This window comes from Antedon bifida, chromosome 2 (assembly GCF_963402885.1).
Source record: "Antedon bifida chromosome 2, ecAntBifi1.1, whole genome shotgun sequence".
NCBI classification, from domain to species: Eukaryota; Metazoa; Echinodermata; class Crinoidea; order Comatulida; family Antedonidae; genus Antedon; species Antedon bifida.
The window spans coordinates 17,919,257-17,937,872 of record NC_136227.1 but is presented as its reverse complement, the minus strand read 5'-3'; the positions used below and the strand labels follow the sequence as shown (position 1 = coordinate 17,937,872).

At 31.8% G+C, this 18,616-nt stretch overlaps 2 protein-coding genes across 2 annotated transcripts; both read left to right on the top strand.

The window, feature by feature from the left end:
* The first annotated feature begins 1,534 nt into the window (after positions 1–1,534).
* Positions 1,535–15,602, top strand: LOC144857986 (putative serine/threonine-protein kinase pats1). Its single transcript, XM_078714633.1, has 17 exons — positions 1,535–1,716; positions 3,659–3,769; positions 4,987–5,071; positions 5,933–6,095; positions 6,542–6,642; positions 6,999–7,067; positions 7,186–7,316; positions 8,955–9,044; positions 9,157–9,345; positions 10,465–10,707; positions 11,275–11,469; positions 11,636–11,797; positions 12,003–12,290; positions 12,524–12,604; positions 13,092–13,302; positions 14,920–14,964; positions 15,109–15,602. Exons 1-17 carry the CDS (start codon positions 1,591–1,593, stop codon positions 15,165–15,167), a joined length of 2,349 nt encoding a protein of 782 aa, XP_078570759.1. The 5' UTR covers positions 1,535–1,590; the 3' UTR covers positions 15,168–15,602.
* Positions 15,534–17,493, top strand: LOC144834441 (uncharacterized). The gene is made up of 3 exons (XM_078689247.1): positions 15,534–15,549; positions 15,710–16,234; positions 16,869–17,493. Exons 1-3 carry the CDS (start codon positions 15,534–15,536, stop codon positions 16,874–16,876), a joined length of 549 nt encoding a protein of 182 aa, XP_078545373.1. The 3' UTR covers positions 16,877–17,493.
* The last annotated feature ends 1,123 nt before the right edge of the window (positions 17,494–18,616 follow it).

Genomic DNA, 18,616 nt, shown 5'->3' with positions numbered 1-18,616 from the left:
AAATAGCGGCCATTTTGAATGTATGCTAATTAACCCACTTCCTGACGTCCGATTTTGGTAAACTTTGGAAATAATGTTCATTTCAACAAGGAGAATATTAAGAAACATGTTTTCTTGCATTTCCTAAATTGTTCGCATAGTATAATGTCATTTAAACAGTTATAACATAATGTATGACGTCACAACTACCATATGACGTCATAGGTACGTCATATGGGAAATTAAATAAGCTAATTAGAATGTTTAATATCACATTTATATCTACTCGTAATGCACTTAGGTGGTCTAAATCCAACCGTTAAGGAGATATGGGGCTTTAAAATAGCAAATGGCGGCCATTTTGAATTTATGCTAATTAACCCACTTCCCGATGTCCGATTTTGGTAAACTTTGGATATGATGTTCATTTTCACCATATTTACCAGACAAAACAAAAAAAATTCTGTTGCAATTTGTTCTAGGTTCACCCTATTTTTGACTTATCTTTACTGGACTAAGATGAACGGATTAAAGAATAAAACATCTTACAATGTTTCTATGTTGTGCAGTGAAGATAAACTCTTTTCAGTGCAATATTATAGAAACTATTTTTATCAAGAGAGAGACCATATGCCCCGCTCTAACTAGAGATGCGGTTGTGTTGGGGGAGACAAAAAAAACTGAAAACACTGTTTTCATCAAGATCAAATATGCATAAGTTAGAACTCAGAATTAGAATGCTCAGGATATTAATGAGTATCACTGAAATATTTATTAATAAATGCAAATGTTGTTGAATTGTGTTAACCTAATGTCTACTACCAACCTTCATTTAAAATCAATTATTTTTTTAGGTAGATCAAGATTTGTTAATGGTCACATGACAGTATAGTTTATTGGGCTTGCCAGTGATAATGACAAAATATTTATTATTTTGGTCTACTATTAAAGTTTTGTTTGTTTTTTTATATTGGAACTGAGAGAAGGCATATATTCCTGATCCTGATCACTTAGTTACAATTTACAAAAATATTCCTATCATAAAAAAATATCATAAAAAAAAGACAACATTGTATGTCCAAACATAGTATAAATATGCACATGGTTGAATATATAATTTGTAAAATGTGTTAGAGGTCGTACATTTACAAAGTAAAAAGAAAAAAGGAATTTACATATTTATTTTTATACAGAGGTAAGTGAGTGGCACTAGCCTTAGTCAGTGTAACTCTGTTATTTTTTTTATGTCTGCTATAAAAGAATTAGGAATAAAATTGTCATGTGATTTTAAAACCTGATGATTATGACCTCTTTCCAGAAAGGAAACACTCCACTACATGCACATTTGACTCGTAGATATAAGGATCCTACATTAGAAATGGTGACCTGTCCCATAAATAAGGGGGCATCAGAGGTCGTACATTTACAAAATAAGAAAAAAAGGAATTTACATATTTATTTTTATACACCGGTAAGTGAGTGGCACTAGCCTTAGTCAGTGTAACTCCTATTTTTTTTTTATGTCTGCTATAAAAGAGGTAGGAATAAAATTGTCATGTGACAGAATACCAATGTAACATTTTTTTTTTTAAATCAGTATTTTAAAACCTGATGATTATGACCTCTTTCCAGAATGGAAACACTCCACTACATGAACATCTGACTGGAATACATCCTACATTAGAAATGGTGACCTGTCTCATAAATAAGGGGGCATCAGTGACATCACAAAATAAGGTAATATATATACAGACAATTTTCAGAAATACTGTATGCAACAATCTTTCACCTACTCTAGTAAATTATTCTATTCTTTTTTTTATTTTTTTATATCTGGTTCATCATATAATTAATAATAATGATAATTATTATTACCTCCGCCAAGGAGGTTATGTTTTCACCCATGTATGTTTGTGTGTGCGTGTGTTTGTGTGTGTGTCTGTGAACAGCCTGGAGGCCACAGTTTTTATCCGATTCTCACCAAATTTGGCCACAATGATCTATGCCTCAAAAGCTCCGACGAGTTCGAATTTGAGGGGAAAGGTCATAGGTCAAGGTCACAAAAAACTATTTTACTGCCTAGAGACAACAGTTTTTATCCGATTCTCACCAAACTTAGCCACAATGATCAATGACTCATCATATAATTGTGGTTAAATTTTGAAGGGTCAGGGTCAAAGATCAAGGTCCACAAAAAAAAAAAAAAAAAAAGAAATAAAAAAAAATTATAATAAAAAAACAACTTCAGGTTTGTACTCTCGGATTACCCTCTAGTTATTATTATTATTATTATTAAATTGTGTCATTTTTTGTAGACCTATTTAAAAAACCATTCCTTCAAAGATGACATACATCTATCACAGCGATTTTAAAGTGATAAGAAGATTATGGGTTGTATAATTTATGCTGAGATTTGACCTATCGGATATTTTGACATCATGAAGTAATGGTAGTGGGTAGAGATTATGTGCCCGTCCACACCCACCCATATTCACTTCATATAAGTTATTAAATATGGGCGTTTAATCCTATAACCTATGCTTTATTATTATACTCTATAGCCATCTCTATTTCAATATTGATCTACGCATGCGCACAGCTCGAATCTCAATTGAATGAAAGAAAGAATATTTTCCATAATTTGTTATCCAATGAATCATATCATATTCTAACTTTGCTCAATTTTGTCCCAATTCAATCTGTTTCATAAGTAAATGTTATTTTTTGAACAGATGTCAGGATTATTCTCAATTTGTAATTCAATCTAGAAATTGACATTGAAATCTGAATCATTCAGTTAAATAACTTATAAAGAGCAGACATCCCAACTATGCCGATAAAGGCGAAAGCAATTTTGGATATACAGAAAAATATCCTGATATTTCTAATTTCTAAGACTCTAGATAAGAAGAAAAAGAAAATATGCTAAATATCCGCACGACGTTTGTAATAAATTCATGTATTGTTTAATAATTGAAATATCTTATTTTCCAACATTTGACATATTTACTATTATAAATACCAAACCTTTACATTTTTAGTAGCGCCCTTTATGGTCTAATGCATTTTTCAAAAATATTATAGCGCCCTGTATAGTTTGGACATGATTTCATAAAACCTCCCAATGTATCATTTGATTTGTTGAGAGGTGACAAACTTATAACAGCCGATTAATATAAACTGAATAACAATGTATTTTACTTAAAATTAATACACATTAAACAATGATTCGATAAAGATTGAAATGTTGAATCATGAATTCCCTAATATTATTGTTGTTGTTGTTGGCGTCTTTGCCGCACCCAACATTTCCAGAAAAAAAGGTGAATTTTTGGACAAAAATCACTTAAGCGTGACTTGTGTTTTTCACATGGTAATACATGAAATTTGATCACTAAAATGCTTTAAATATTGCCATTTGGGTATGAAAAAATTGTAATGAATGTACTATTAGTTTAGGATATGTGAAAACATGGGTTTTATATTTTATTTGCATTAAAGTGATTGTGTTGGAAAGAGATTAACATCGTTACCATTTAAGATAGTTAAAACAAATTATTTTATCACATGTGAATTATGGAATTATTTTTAAGGATAAGATAAATACAGCGTCACACTTGACATTCTTCTTTCACCAAAAAAAAAAATTTAACTTCATGATTGATTTTTTTTTCCACAGAATGGAAATCCTCCACTATATGAATACCTGATTCAAGGTCTCAACCCTGCTTCAGAAATTGTAAAATTTCTCATTAAAAAGGATAGTGCATTATTGACATTGCTAAATAAGGTAATCTACAGAAAATTGAAGTTTCTATACATAAATAGATGTAAAATGCAGAACAATAAACTCATGGGGACGGTCATTAAAAGAGCTTGACTTTGTTTTGAGACGTACACAGACAAAAGTTGGCTTCTTTCGCAGACCCTGTGCACGCAAGATTAGTGGGCATGTTTGAGAAGTTTCTGCATTAGAAAGTCTAGGTCTTTAGGTAGCCAATTAAAGAGGATGAACTAAAAACACTGAATCAAAACCTTAAAGGTGCTTACAAGAATGCTTGTTTATACTAATATAGCTAACAACTGTTAATGTAGTAAAACCTCCAGCTAATGTAGAAACACTAACAGCTTATGTAGTAAATAAAAAGTCAACAGCAGCTAATGTAGAACGGTCAACAACTAATGTAGTAACAAAAATTGCCTCACACTATCGCCAGCTAATATAGAAAATATATATTTTACAAACCTGTTTAAATCTGTGCAAATGCATTTTTTTTATTTAGCTATCAGTCTATCCACTTTTGTAAACGACCAATTTTCTAAAACGACCATACATTGTAAGCAAACATTTCTCTTAAGAGAGCGCTTTTCATAATTGACTACCTCTTGTAAGGGATCACCTCCTCTCATAAAGGACTACTTCTTATGATCGAACACCTCTTGTAAGCGACCACCTCTCTTAAAGAACACACCTCTCTTAAGTGACCACCTCTCTTAAAGAACACACCTCTCTTAAGTGACCACCTCTCTTAAAGAACACACCTCTCTTAAGTGACCACCTCTTTCAAGGGACCACAACCTCTCTCTTAAGGGACAACTTCAACCACCACAAAAGGTAGGTTTATGAAGATAGCCAAATATACAATTGTAGGGGTTTTCTGTCAAAACAATTGATTAACAGTGCACTTATATTTATTTATCAAATCCAAACATTTAAAAGCTCACTCATATTATGGGATAAAGAGGTCTACTTCCCATTATGGGGTTAGTGTAGTATGTGGTGAAAATTAAACACAGGAGAGAATGCTATTCTTGCTTCTACATATCAAATAGTTAAGTTGGTTTGGCACCAGCAGTTTTTCTTATTATTAGTATAGTATTACTATTTTACGTTTGAATTTATAGATCTTGCCTACTACAGAACAGAGGTAGTGTTTTGGATCTGGGTGTCTATCAATTAATATGTCTTTGTAAATAGCTTGTTTAAGTAAATATTTTTGTTTTTAGGAAGGAAAGACGCCTGAATCTGTTGTAGAAACAAATATGTACATAACGAAAAAAGAAAAAACTGTGATTTTAAACTATTTTGACAGTAAGTAAAGTTTATAAATATAAATTATGCATTAATCTAAGATAGGTAAACACAGTGCAAAAACTGTGGTACAGGTGGTCATTTGAAATTATCAATGCTACTATTATAAATTTTACAAAATTGTGCTACAGAAACAAACTGTAAGGTGAATATTTTTTATATAAGCTGACAGACCTTATTTTTCTGGTTCATTCCAAATGAATGGAACTAAATTCTCTGGATCCAGCCCAATCAGTAGCATAATTGATATGGATGTACATGGTTGCCAATATTTTATTATATTAATTGAGAGTTGGTTTAATATATTTGTAATAAAGATGTGTCCCCCTGAAAAAATAATTCTTAACCAAATGTTTGTTGAATATGCCATTTTAATGTAACATAATAGTTATCCACTTTGACCAAAAATTAGATCGGAAAAAAAAAACTGTAATTTAAAGCAAAAAATGTTCAAATTGGCTGCCAGCCAATGGGTTTTTGGTAAATTTAACCATTTATTTTGTCAATTTATAAGTGAAAACATTATTTTTTTTCATTTTTTTTTCTACGGAAGTGATTACCTTTATTAAAACTACAAAATAACATATTCAAAGTCTGATTTAATTAATCTTCATTTTTCATGTTTTGGGGGACAATACATCTTTAATATTATTGTATTGCTGGTACTCGAACATAATTTAATATTCTTATTTCCCATGGTTCAAGTTTACCGGAGGTATTATTAAAGTTGACGAGAACTATTTGTACTGTATATGGGATGACATTTATTTTACTGTTTAATAACAAAATACTGATAATATCAAGTATTTTTAAGGCCTATAGAGGCAGAATGAGATAACAATTAATTTTTTGTCATAATAGAATTAGTTCCTTCAGAGATACGTGCCAGGGGTAAACATGCTATTAAAATATATAAAGAAGAACTTAAAACTGGTAGCATGTCTGTTGTGAATTCAAGATGTATGTTTCTAGGAAAAGAAGGTGCTGGCAAGACTAGCTGTGTAAAGGCTATGGTTGGAGAAAGGTAACAAGTAAAATTGGTATATTTTTTATATTACGGTATCTTGCTGTGTATTAACCATCAACCATTTTAGTGATCATTTTAAGATTTTAGGCATTCATAGTTTAAGCCTCTTAATCAGAATGCTAAGAAATTCTTTGTGAATGGTAAGTGAAGGCATTCAGCTTTGGTAAGGGAATGTTTAATTTGAATTACTATACACTAAGGGTAACATTGCAGTATTTTAAATTATGATTCTTATTAAATAATAAAAACATTAATTTTATTCAGTTTAATTTACTTTTAATTAACTTTCTAATGTTCTATTATTTAAAATTTATCAGTTGTTTTATGATTGGAATGTGTATTTAAATGCAGTCTCTTTTTATGATTTAGTAATTTTATACATACTTTGTATGTGTCTAAAACGTACAATAAATGTTTAACTTTACTATACAATGTTATAATAGATTCAATTCTGCAGAACAATCCACAGATGGAATCGTTACAACCACAGTGTTTCAAGCAAAGAAGGATTGTAGTCAATGGAAAAAGATAAAAGATGTAAATGGTGAGATAAGCAATAGAAAATACTCAGAATGTAACATTTTACATATTCATCATTTTGCTCTAATTTTAACATTAACCTAATTTAAATACTAATATTTAAATAAAAACATTCTTAAATGTATAATATAATGCCATTTACACATTGGTTATACAACAAATAACAATTCAAAATTTATTTGGCTATGCAACCATTACGTCTTGGTGTTACATTTTCAATGAGGTGATTGAAATCACCTGGGATACCAAGAATTGGAAAATTACTGTCAATGTTCAAAATATTGCTTATCATTGTATTCCTCTCATCCCATACAACACCTTGGTTTCCGTATCTAATTGTCCATTTCTTGCTTTGTATAGATATTGAGCTATCAGAGCAAATTCGTTCACATGCTTTAGGAGAAAAGGTTGATAAAAGGTTAAAAGAAGGTAGGCACAGACTAACAAAGCTTTTATAACATTTAAATCTGCATACAAGATTTACAAATGTAGGTTGATATCGATTAGTAACACTGTTATATTGGTTTGTTTCTGTAATTTTTTGTAGAAGGCAATGTTGGAACCTGGGCTAAATTTAAGAATGGTATGTATAAGATGGTAAGAAGAAAAGAAAAAGTGAGTGACATAACTAGTGTATGGGACTACGCTGGTCAACTAGACTACTATATAACGCACAGAGTATGTTTTCATTATTGTATTATGAATATTACTTGTATTCTAAGAGTCATATTTAAAACAAATATTATTTTTATTGGGTTCAGAAATAAATCAATTGGAAGCTTTTAAATACTAATAGAGCTTTACTTTCTTTTTACATGATGTGTTCTTATGGTATTTTTCCAAGAACATTTTTAACAGGGTTATTTTATCAATGTGCAACTTTTTTTTAGACTATGTTTTTGTTGGTTTTTCTAGTTCTATTGATCTTACATGTTTCAATTACTGATTTTTTTTATCACAAGTTTTCATATGAAACATCACCAGGGGCTGATCCAGGGGAGGGGACCACAGGGCATTTGTACCTGTCAATATTGTCAACAGTAAAAAGATAGGGTGGAGGGGCGGAGTGGAGTAGATGTGGGAATGAGAAGGTTTAATATATTATTTAAGCATCGTCAGTAAGCATTAAACAACCTCAAAACATCAGAATACCATACCTCCACCAATTATACCAGGCCTTTCTTTCTTTCTCTTTTGTTCTTATTTCATGCAATAATGCGATGTTGAATAAAGATCAATAGGTGATCTACAATAAACAATGCTAAAATAAATACTTTACAAGTAGAGAGGTATCACTTTTGAAATAATATCAACAATTGTATGACTTTGATGGTAAGAAATTACCACGTGTATCAATGCGAGCTGAACAATGGTTGTGGAAATGCCATTTGACGTAGTACACGCACCCCTCTTGTAAGAAATTACCACGTGTATCAATGCGAGCTGAACGATGGTGGAAAAACAATTTAATTTGACATACATACATCCCTCTTACAAGAAATCATTATGTGTTCCTGCCTGCATTGATGGTATCTGTTCCAATTTATTGTTATGTATCACTCTGGCCTAGACAATGACGACAATACGACAGACTCATGTATATATCAATGAAATTGCGCTATATTTAGACATTGACAAGATTTGCTCACTCTCTGGGTGACAGCATGTAGCTTGTTTTAAAACGTCTAAACAAGTAGGTTAGACCTAGCCAATGGTTTTGAAATGATCATGACAACATAACAAAACATACATAGTAATACACATCATGTCAAGTTAGTTCCCACAACATAGGAACCACAGTCCTGGTAAGGGTCTGGTATCACAATGTAAAAAACATACATAGTAATACACATCATGTCAAGTTAGTTCCCACAACATAGGAACCACAGTCCTGGTAAGGGTCTGGTATCACAATGTAAAAAACATACATAGTAATACACATCATGTCAAGTTAGTTCCCACAACATAGGAACCACAGTCCTGGTAGGGGTCTGGTATCACAATGTAAAAATGGTGAAAGTTGATTTTACAGTCTGCATTAATCTGCATGTTTGACTTGATGAGGCATGAACAAAAGTGCTCGTAACAAAAGCAGAGCAAAATAGATAAATAAATGACTATTTATTTGCGCACTAGATTGTTTCATAAAAGTGATAAAAAGAAGAGCTATTTTATCACCTTGATGAAACAGTACAGTGTGTAGTGTGCAAATAGAATGTTGAAGTTTTTACTGGAGTCATTAAACTTTATCTATATAAAATATTGTAATATTATATTATAATTAACCATAAAAACATAATCCTTGTTAATTTCCAGTTTTTCCTGACAAATACAGTATCATACTGTGTTGCTTTCAATGTCATGGACAACTTGGATGAGCCAGCTAAACCACGGGGTTCAAAAATAGTAAGTTAAACTTTAGTACTTTAGACAATCTTGTAAACTACAAATGCTATGATTTAATAATGTAATTTAATTTCAATATTAGTTAAAAAATATATTGTCATTGTCATTTTAGGGTCAGCTAGGAATGACTAATTTGGACATGAATTTGTTCTGGATAAGGTCCATTTATGAACACACTGTACAACATGGTTCAAGAAACACTATTTCAATTGATGGCAAGAACATAGGGTCACCTCCCATCTGTTTGGTTGCAACTCATGTGGACAAATTGTCAGGGACAGCATCAGAAAAAGAGGAGGAGGTAAATAGTATATAAATATTAGATATTTATATCTTGTCTTTTTCTTAACTATGTCAACATAAGCGCTCCTAGCAACTGAACACAACTGAATGCAACTATAAACCTCAACTGACTGCAACTGACAGACGCACAAAAATGTAGACATAAGCTTAGTTACATGTATAGTTGCCCATGTTCTATTTTTACTGTAACTGAGTGAAACTGAAAAGTTTTAAACGTGTCACACGTGTGGTATGGGTAACGGCGACCAGTCGCGATTGGTTTGTATATACTGTTTGTATACAATTATTAATTGCGTTGTGCGTGTAGTAAGGTAAATTAATAGGCTCTTTAGAATTAATATTTTGCCTACAAAAAGGTTGACTGTATTTAACAACCCATCAGTACAATTAGAACAAAAAAGCAGTTTGAGGTCTAATGTACATGTTTATACAATCAAATAATATAACATGAAAATGGAACATTGAAGCTACACATTACATGCATTACAAAAGAATTCATTAAAGAAAGCACATTAAAGTAGAAACATTGTTTGAGATTTTGTCATTTTGAATTACAGTATGAATCAAATAAAACAGCCTGTAACAGTTATGGAAGATTGTGTACATTAGGTTGTGACAAATTGTCTTGTAAACCACTGATCATGATGATCACTGAGATCACGCAGATTGATCTCGCTGATCATGTGAGTATTCTCAGTGGCTATATCATTGTCAACACTTGGCTTGAAAATATGCCTGGAGGCGCAAACAAAATCCAAGATGGCGACAAAAATCCAAAATGACCATTTGATTTAAATTGTATTTATAATGCCTATTAAATGCTCTTTCAGAAAATTTTTGATTGGGTATGTCATCTTCAGAATGTATTTTGAAATTTAACATATGACTCCAAGATGGCCGTCAAAATTCAAAATCGCTTCAAATTGATCTAAATTGTATTTATAAAAAATGTCCATTTTAAACTCATTTGTTTTTTTAATTTACCACTCATTGAATACAAAGTAAAAATATTAAATGAAATATACTATATAGATAATAAAGTATATCAGCGTGATCAGTAATCATTGTGATGAGTTATCAGCGATAGTAGCAATATGAATGCATTTATTAATTGAAGGTTATGAAGATGTACAAGAAAATGTTTGATAAAATGGAAGGAATGCCATATGCTCACCATGTAGATCGTGAAATGTACATGGTTGATAACACCATGAAATCACCTGAAGGTATTACAAAACTTAAGCGAAACGTTGGTAGATACATGAAGGAAATGGTGAGAGAAGTTCCAGTAAAGTGGGTTAATTTACAGGAAAGTTTGCAAAGAATTGGTGAAACAGAATTGTGTATTACACTTGAGGAGGTAAAGTTTTGATGGTGGATTCTAATGTAATTATATAATATTATTATTTATTGTTACTTTGTTTTTATTCCTACAGATACTAGTGATATTTATAGTCCTGGCGGCGTATTTTCTTTTTCAGGACGAACGTGGGCAGAAATCATGAATAATTCATATACTAATAATAATTCTATAAAGAATTGCAAGATAGCTGATCTACTTCCTAAATATACTAAACCTAACCCTCTAAATAATCTCTATCAACTATTAAAAAAACATGTACTTGAAAGACCTCGAACCGAGGGCTCCAGTGTAATAGGCTAACACCATTTCGGTTGGCAAACGCTGTTTACACAAATTATTTAATCTCTGCATACTCTCTCTGCTGAAAGTAGACAATACGCGCATGCGCGAGAGTAGTTGGGGTGGGGGGGTTAAGCCATGCCCATTTATGTAAATTGCCCACGTTCATCCTGGAAAAAAAATTACGCGTCCTGGCCTATCATTGAATTTTCCATTAGATTTTCTCCCGGCTCTACAAGTAATGTACTAAGTTAAGTTATTTATTTAAATTAAATTCTGTATTAGGTTTCCAGGATTGGCACGAAATGTGAAATATCCAAAGAGGGGCTCGCCACTGCCATAGAGTATATGAATGACATTGGGATCATTTTGCATTCAAGTTCTAACAAAAAACTGAAAAACACTGTGATAACAGATCTTCAAATGATGATTCAAATGGTGACAAAAGTGATCACGGTAGTTAAACCGTCTATTAAAGTGGTAGGTAGATAATGTATTTTATTATGATATTAAATTGTCAAAAATGTGGATGTATAGGTGATGTTAATAATCTGTTCTTAGTAACTTGATGTGAAACAGTATAATTGTATTGATCATGTGACTGTACTGTGTAAGGTAAGAATAAACTGGGTTTTTTTAAATATAGAAGCAAATGAGGGTGCTGTGGAAAAGGCTTGATGAGGAAGGAATACTGGAGGAAAGACTGCTACGGTATTTATGGGAACAGGAATTAGAGGAAGATCCACATCGCTTTGAAATCTTTACTGAAGTGATGAAGACATTTGGTTTGCTCTTTGAGAAATTGAAGGTAAGTTAATTCAATTCAATTTCTTTATTGCTGCAAATGCCATCAAGGTCTAATATCCGCTTAAACATACTACATCATACAAACAAATACATATTTACATTTAAAATTGTTTTAAACATCTTATTTTAGATTGGCTGTCACTTAAATTAGCTTAAATGTTATACTTGTAATATTTTAATTTACAACACTTTGCTTACATCTGCAGGTAACCGAAGGTGATCGGGTATTCCTGGTTCCATCTCGAATGAAAACCGAGAAAGAGAGTCTTGAAGTTGAAACGGACAAAAAAAATATGGTTTCAATCTATCTTACACCTGTAGACTTTCTTCCTAATGCTGTCTACAATACATTGGTTGTTGCATTTCTGGACTTGATGGAGGAAAAAAATAAAGATGGCGACCAACTTGTGTCTCAAAACCGCAGTGAATTTGACTTTAAGGATCATGGGGTCAATCTAGGCACAGTGAAAATTGAAAACAAGCATGCATTAAAGGTTTGGAAATTATTCATTTTATTTATTTAATGTTTCAATTAAATATATTTAAAGAGAAAATTGTAGATAGCAAACAATGTTTTAAATGATTTCAGTCAATCTTATTATTACACTATTACATTTTCAATTTTATAAATAAATTGAATGCTACCTATTATGATGAATACAATGGTAATGTTTTGCATTTATTATTTAACTCATTTTAAATTAACAAAGACAATTTTCCTCATCAGCTTGAAATAACTCATCTGACTGAAGTTTATGGTAATGCTAGAGGCCAAATGAAAGAACCGCAGCCAAGTTTCTGCATAGAGGTAAAGATTAGCTTGAGGCCTATGTGTTATTAATAACATTGTTAACACCAGCAGTTGAATGTAATGATTGCCAATAAACAATGGAAATGATCATATAAACGTAAAAGTCGCCATGTACGAAACTCAAATTGCTGACTCTAATAAAAATTACAAAAGACATACTTATAATATTTTATTCTACAATATATATATATAATGTCTTTTTTATTCACCCAAAAACTATGTAAATTCATGCCATGCTGGACCACCTAGTCCTAGGCGTATGTATCCCAGGAAAACTTGATGCCCCAAATTGGAATTTGGCAAACTGGCTAAATACTATAATAAACAGCTTCCACCTTCTATGTAATCTTTGTTATCAAGTAACACTCAGAGCCATTGAGGCACTCTGCTTAATTGTGTCAAGCACTTTTCCCTATATGGGTTGGTTCAAGTTTTCAACCTATTATATTTTTAACTTATGTTCTACATTTTACTTGGTTTGTAGGTGTTAAGATTTCTAAAGCATCAACTAGAAACTGTGCTTGTCACTAGAGAAGGAGTTGGCTACAATCTATGTGTGTTGTGTACTGCTTGTAATCCAGCAGAGAAGCCTCATTTACATGATCTCAAAAAGTGCTTGAAACTAGATACTAATAGTGTTAAATGTGGCAATGAACGCATGATGACCATTCATTTAAAGTGGCTATTTCTGGAAGGTTAGTTGAAATTTTTGATTATCATCACAATTTTCTTCAATTGCAGTATTTTTTATTTGATACCACATTTTAACAATACAATGTACAAAGATATATGTCCTTTAGTCCAGAGACATCTACAAAGGCCGTTTTAATTATAAATAGGTTTTATTGTTAAAGTAATACATGGTTAAATACTTTTTTTTTACAATATAATGTAAATCAGTTGACTAATTGATTGGCATTCTATGAGTTCCCCTGCAGAATAAGGGGAAACAAGCTCATCTGTGGCAGGTTTGTTGATGATAATACTAGATAATAAAAATGTCTTGTATGTAATTACTAGTCCTTGCTAATGGTAGAAACATGATAACATGAAACTATCAGTATCCACCTAAGATAAAGAAAAAATCATCAAGGAAAGAATGTAATATTTTGTTGTTTTGTTATACAATACATTTTCATTGTAGATTCTGTCAGATTTACAATTGTTTGTATTAATATAAGGATGAGATATATAAGACAGGATGACAGTTTTAACACTTACCCCAAATTAAACAAGCATTATAAATAATGTATTTCTAAAAATCATCATGTCTCAAGTTCAGCAAATTCTAATTAGAATTTAAACAAAAATCATGAAAGATGTGTTGGCTAGGTTTTTTTTAAACAATTATGCTAGAAATGGGAATATCTGTTTTTAAACAAAACTGTGTGAGCTATTATTTTAGGCCTAAATTATTATGTTATCTGAGATTAACAAAAGCATATAAATATTAACTAACACTAACACACAAGCTAACTTTCTATTTTCTATTTAAAAAAATTGATATGGTCTTCATTGCTTAGTAAAGTTTGGAAAAATGTTAGTATCTATATATAAATTTACGCAAGGGCAAAATTTGGTAAATCGCGCATTATTCTAGATTGTTTACTCGATGGTATATAAAGTTGGTTCATACTTTCGGTACTGATTTTAACCACTTGATGTAACCCTGTTTACTAATTTAAATTGAGTTAGATAATTAGTTACTGACAATTAAAACGAATTTACGTTCAACAATTTGCCCCAAATAGGGATGTCCATCTTGAAAAATACCTGCACACAATAATAGTCTCCCAGTATAAGTATTTGGTTTAACATAAGTAGGTACATTTATGGGCCCTTCGAAGATAAACTTAAAACCTTCAGATATAGTATTGCAATACAATACTGTAAATACGTATTAACCATTTTTGGGTGCCATTTGAATCGCAAATTTCTTACCACGAGTGTGGGTACTGTTGGATATATAAACACAAAATATACAAAACGTTTGTATTCATTAATTATTTATTATAATTATAAAAAATATAAACGTCGTAATGATGTATCGTTACATGTACTTTACTATTTCAATCAACTATGACTGTGACAGTTTTAACAAAGTATTAAATCGCAAATGTTCTACTCTATTTAGTGAGACAAATCTCATGACACAAAATACATGAATAAGGTCCAATGTGAATGGCATAATAAAACAGTGTATCCTAGTGTTAACAGAATGATTTATTTAATAAAAACTAACTTTAAAATCTGTATTGAATAAATTGTGATACTGTTTTTGTTATTATGACTAATATGTTTATTTTGCATAGATACAACAGCTACTACTCCTCTGACTACAGGCTCATTACAGACAGGTTAGTGGTTATCATTAGATCATTATGTATGTATACAGTTTGTCTGAAAATACATGAATATACATAATAGCATAACATCTTGGTGTCATTAGCAGAATAGTTGATTTAATACTTGTATTCTTGATTATGACTAAGGTATATTAGATGCACCTACTGCTGCTCCTTTGGCTGCAAGCTCATTAGGGACAGGTATAGTTGAGTAACATTAGATCATTAGGGCATTGTTACAACCACTTATGTAGTACCAGCTATAATAAAACTACTGCCAAGAGAGAAACATTAAAGATATCATATCATTTATTTCATTTGAACAAATACAAACATGAAAACATAACAACTGTAAATCAATGAGGCAGGATTACCTAAAATAACAGGATTACCTAAAATAACAGTCGAGAAGCCAAAATAAGACATTCAAACATATTTAGAACATAATTAAAATACATTTTTTGGAAGAAAGTTAAAATTGCTGTATATGAATGACAAGATAGTTTAAATTGTATGAAGTTAAATGTATTACTTTTATGGGGATAAAAATTCAATAATTATCCATCATTTGTTTTGCAGAAATGCATTGCAAGAAAAGTATTTTATATTACTAAAATATAAATATGCTTATTTTGAGGTGAAACATTTTATGATTTGTGGTGACTAGTGGCAATCATAGTATAATAATAAGATTTGTTTTAGAGTGGTGACTAGTGTCAATCATAGTATAATAATTCTCAAACACTTGTTTTTGTAGTGAATACATCACAAGAACAATTCAACAAGTTGAAGTATGATCTTGGTTCACTCTATATTGGTGAGCGACTGCTGTTCTTGAGATGTTGTCTATTTGAACACGTAGACTTACAGCACCTTGGCAAGTCAAGTTGCACAGCAAATTACCTATTAAACCAACTACATGAGCGTCGTTATATCACATCTACTAATGTCCGTCTGTTGCTAGAGGTGGCTGAGATTTCACAGTTGAAAGATGCTGAAGATCTCATAAATCAGTATGTTGTAAACAACAAAGTTCCAAACACTGATGAAGAAACAAAGTCAGTTTCACCGTATAGGAAACGACTATGCATGGCATTGCAGCAATTTGACCCACATAAGTTAAATGATGTAATTGCTTACTATGGATTGAACTTTGTTTGTTTACCAACAATTTGGGAATTAGTGTTTCACCTTGAAAGCAATAGAAAATTAGTAGAAGAATCAGAAAGAAAGAGGTTTGCTGAGCTTCTTGGACCAATCGCTAAGAGCATACTATTCAATGGTATGTATGTTGTATATTGTGTAAACATAATTTATAACAATTGAAGTCAATTTATGTGATTTCTTACAGTATGATTATAAATAATGTAAGTCATGTAAAGTATATTCAACTAAAATTCACATCATATTTAAATATTGATAGCATAACCTGCATCGTTACACCATAATTGTTCAAAGAGTAAAAATCAATCTCATAGTGTATGACATGAATATGTAAAGAACATTTGCACTGTACACAATATCTTGTTTGACACAACTTTATCTATGTTTGTTAAAGAGTAATTACTAATTTTTAAGAACAGAAAGTTTCCACATTCACATTTTGAACACTTTTACTGACATTAAAGGTCTTTCATAGAAAAAACTTGCCTATCACAAATAGGCCTATGTGTATGGAAACATACTTTGAAATAAGAGTACCTTTTGCATGGGCCTGCCTTGCGTATGCGTGAAAAAATTCTATTACAAAATATGTATTTTTTATTTTCTTCCTTACTATGTTACTATGTTTTTGTTATAGTTTTGTGAAAAGAAAAAATGAAACCAAATTTGAATAGAATGTTACCTATGATCACTTAAATGGCCTGTTTCAACTATGATACTATAACATTAAAGTTTTCCTAATTTTTTTTCAGATGAATGAGCAATTCCACTTCTATCCAAGCAGACAATTGAAAGAGTACCACAGACATGTGACAATACTATTGCCATGCAAGGCAACCGAACAAGTAGGGTATCGTAACCAAAACAAGTATGGTATCGTAACCAAAACAAGTATCATTCCATGCAAGACAACCAAACAAGTAGGGTATCGTAACAAAAACGAGTATCATTACCATACCAGACAAACAAACGAGTAGGGTACCGTAACCAAAACGAGTATCATAACATGCAAGACAACCAAACGAGTAGGGTACTGTAACCAAACAAGTATCATTACCATACGAGACAACCAAACGAGTAGGGTATCGTAACCAAAACGAGTATCATTACCATGCAAGACAACCAAACGAGTAGGGTACCATAACCAAAACGAGTATTATTACCATGCGAGACAACCAAACGAGTAGGGTACCGTAACCAAAACGAGTATCATTACTATGCAAGACAACCAAACGAGTAGGGTACCGTAACCAAAACGAGTATCATTACCATGCGAGACAACCAAACGAGTAGGGTATCGTAACCAAACCGAGTATCATTACCATGCGAGACAACCAAACGAGTAGGGTATCGTAACCAAACCGAGTATCATTACCATGCAAGGCAACCAAACGAGTTGGGTATCGTAACCAAACCGAGTATCATTACCATGCAAGGCAACCAAACGAGTTGGGTATCGTAACCAAACCGAGTATCATTACCATGCAAGGCAACCAAACGAGTTGGGTATCGTAACCAAAATGAGTATCATTACCTTGCGAGACAAACAAACGAGTAGGGTGCTGTAACCAAAACTATTATCATTACCATGAGAGACAACCAAACGAGTAGTTTACCATAATCAAAACAAGAATCATTACCATACGAGACAACCAAACAAGTAGGGTACCAAACCAAAACGAGTATCATTACCATGCGAGACAACCAAACAAGTAGGGTACCAAACCAAAACGAGTATCATTACCATGCGAGACAACCAAACGAGTAGTTTACCGTAACCAAAACAAGTATCATTACCATACGAGACAACCAAACGAGTAGAGTACCAAACCAAACAAGTATCATTACCATGCGAAAAAACCAAACAAGTAGGGTACCATAGCCAAAACAAGTATCATTACCATACGAGACAACCAAACGAGTAGAGTACCAAACCAAACAAGTATCATTACCATGCGAAAAAACCAAACAAGTAGGGTACCATAGCCAAAACAAGTATCATTACCATGCGAGACAACCAAACGAGTAGGGTACCAAACTAAAACAAGTATCATCACCATGCGAGACGTACATGCAAACAAAACACAGTTATGTGCTCAATTTAAAAGTAAAATTTGAACACCTGCAATAGTTACAATTGTATTCACCTTGTCAGATGACGTCCATACAAAATCTTTAAAATATTGTTATGTTGCTGCTGATAACTTGAATTGGATAAATCATATTTATTAACAATTATGGTGGCAGTACACAGCCACATGGATAGATTGGAAGTTGAAGGCCAAAAAACCCCATCTTTTTAAATTTTTAGTTGAAACCAATCAAAGTGTGGTATGTTTGTAAATATCATTCATTTTATATATTATCCTTGTTGTCCTCTATTATTCTTATAATATAAAATATGTGCATTTCCAGTTTCAAACTTATTAACGTTCACTTGGAAACAGAATAATGTATACATTATACATTATAAAGTGTCGATCATTTTGTATATTCTTTT

Coding starts and splice junctions, on each gene's coding strand:
- LOC144857986 (XM_078714633.1), top strand. CDS start 1,591: ATGATTATGACCTCTTTCCAGAATGGAAACACTCCACTACATGAACAT. Junction 7,068..7,185: donor TGATAAAAGGTTAAAAGAAG/GTAGGCACAGAC, acceptor AATTTTTTGTAG/AAGGCAATGTTGGAACCTGG. Junction 9,045..9,156: donor AACCACGGGGTTCAAAAATA/GTAAGTTAAACT, acceptor TTGTCATTTTAG/GGTCAGCTAGGAATGACTAA.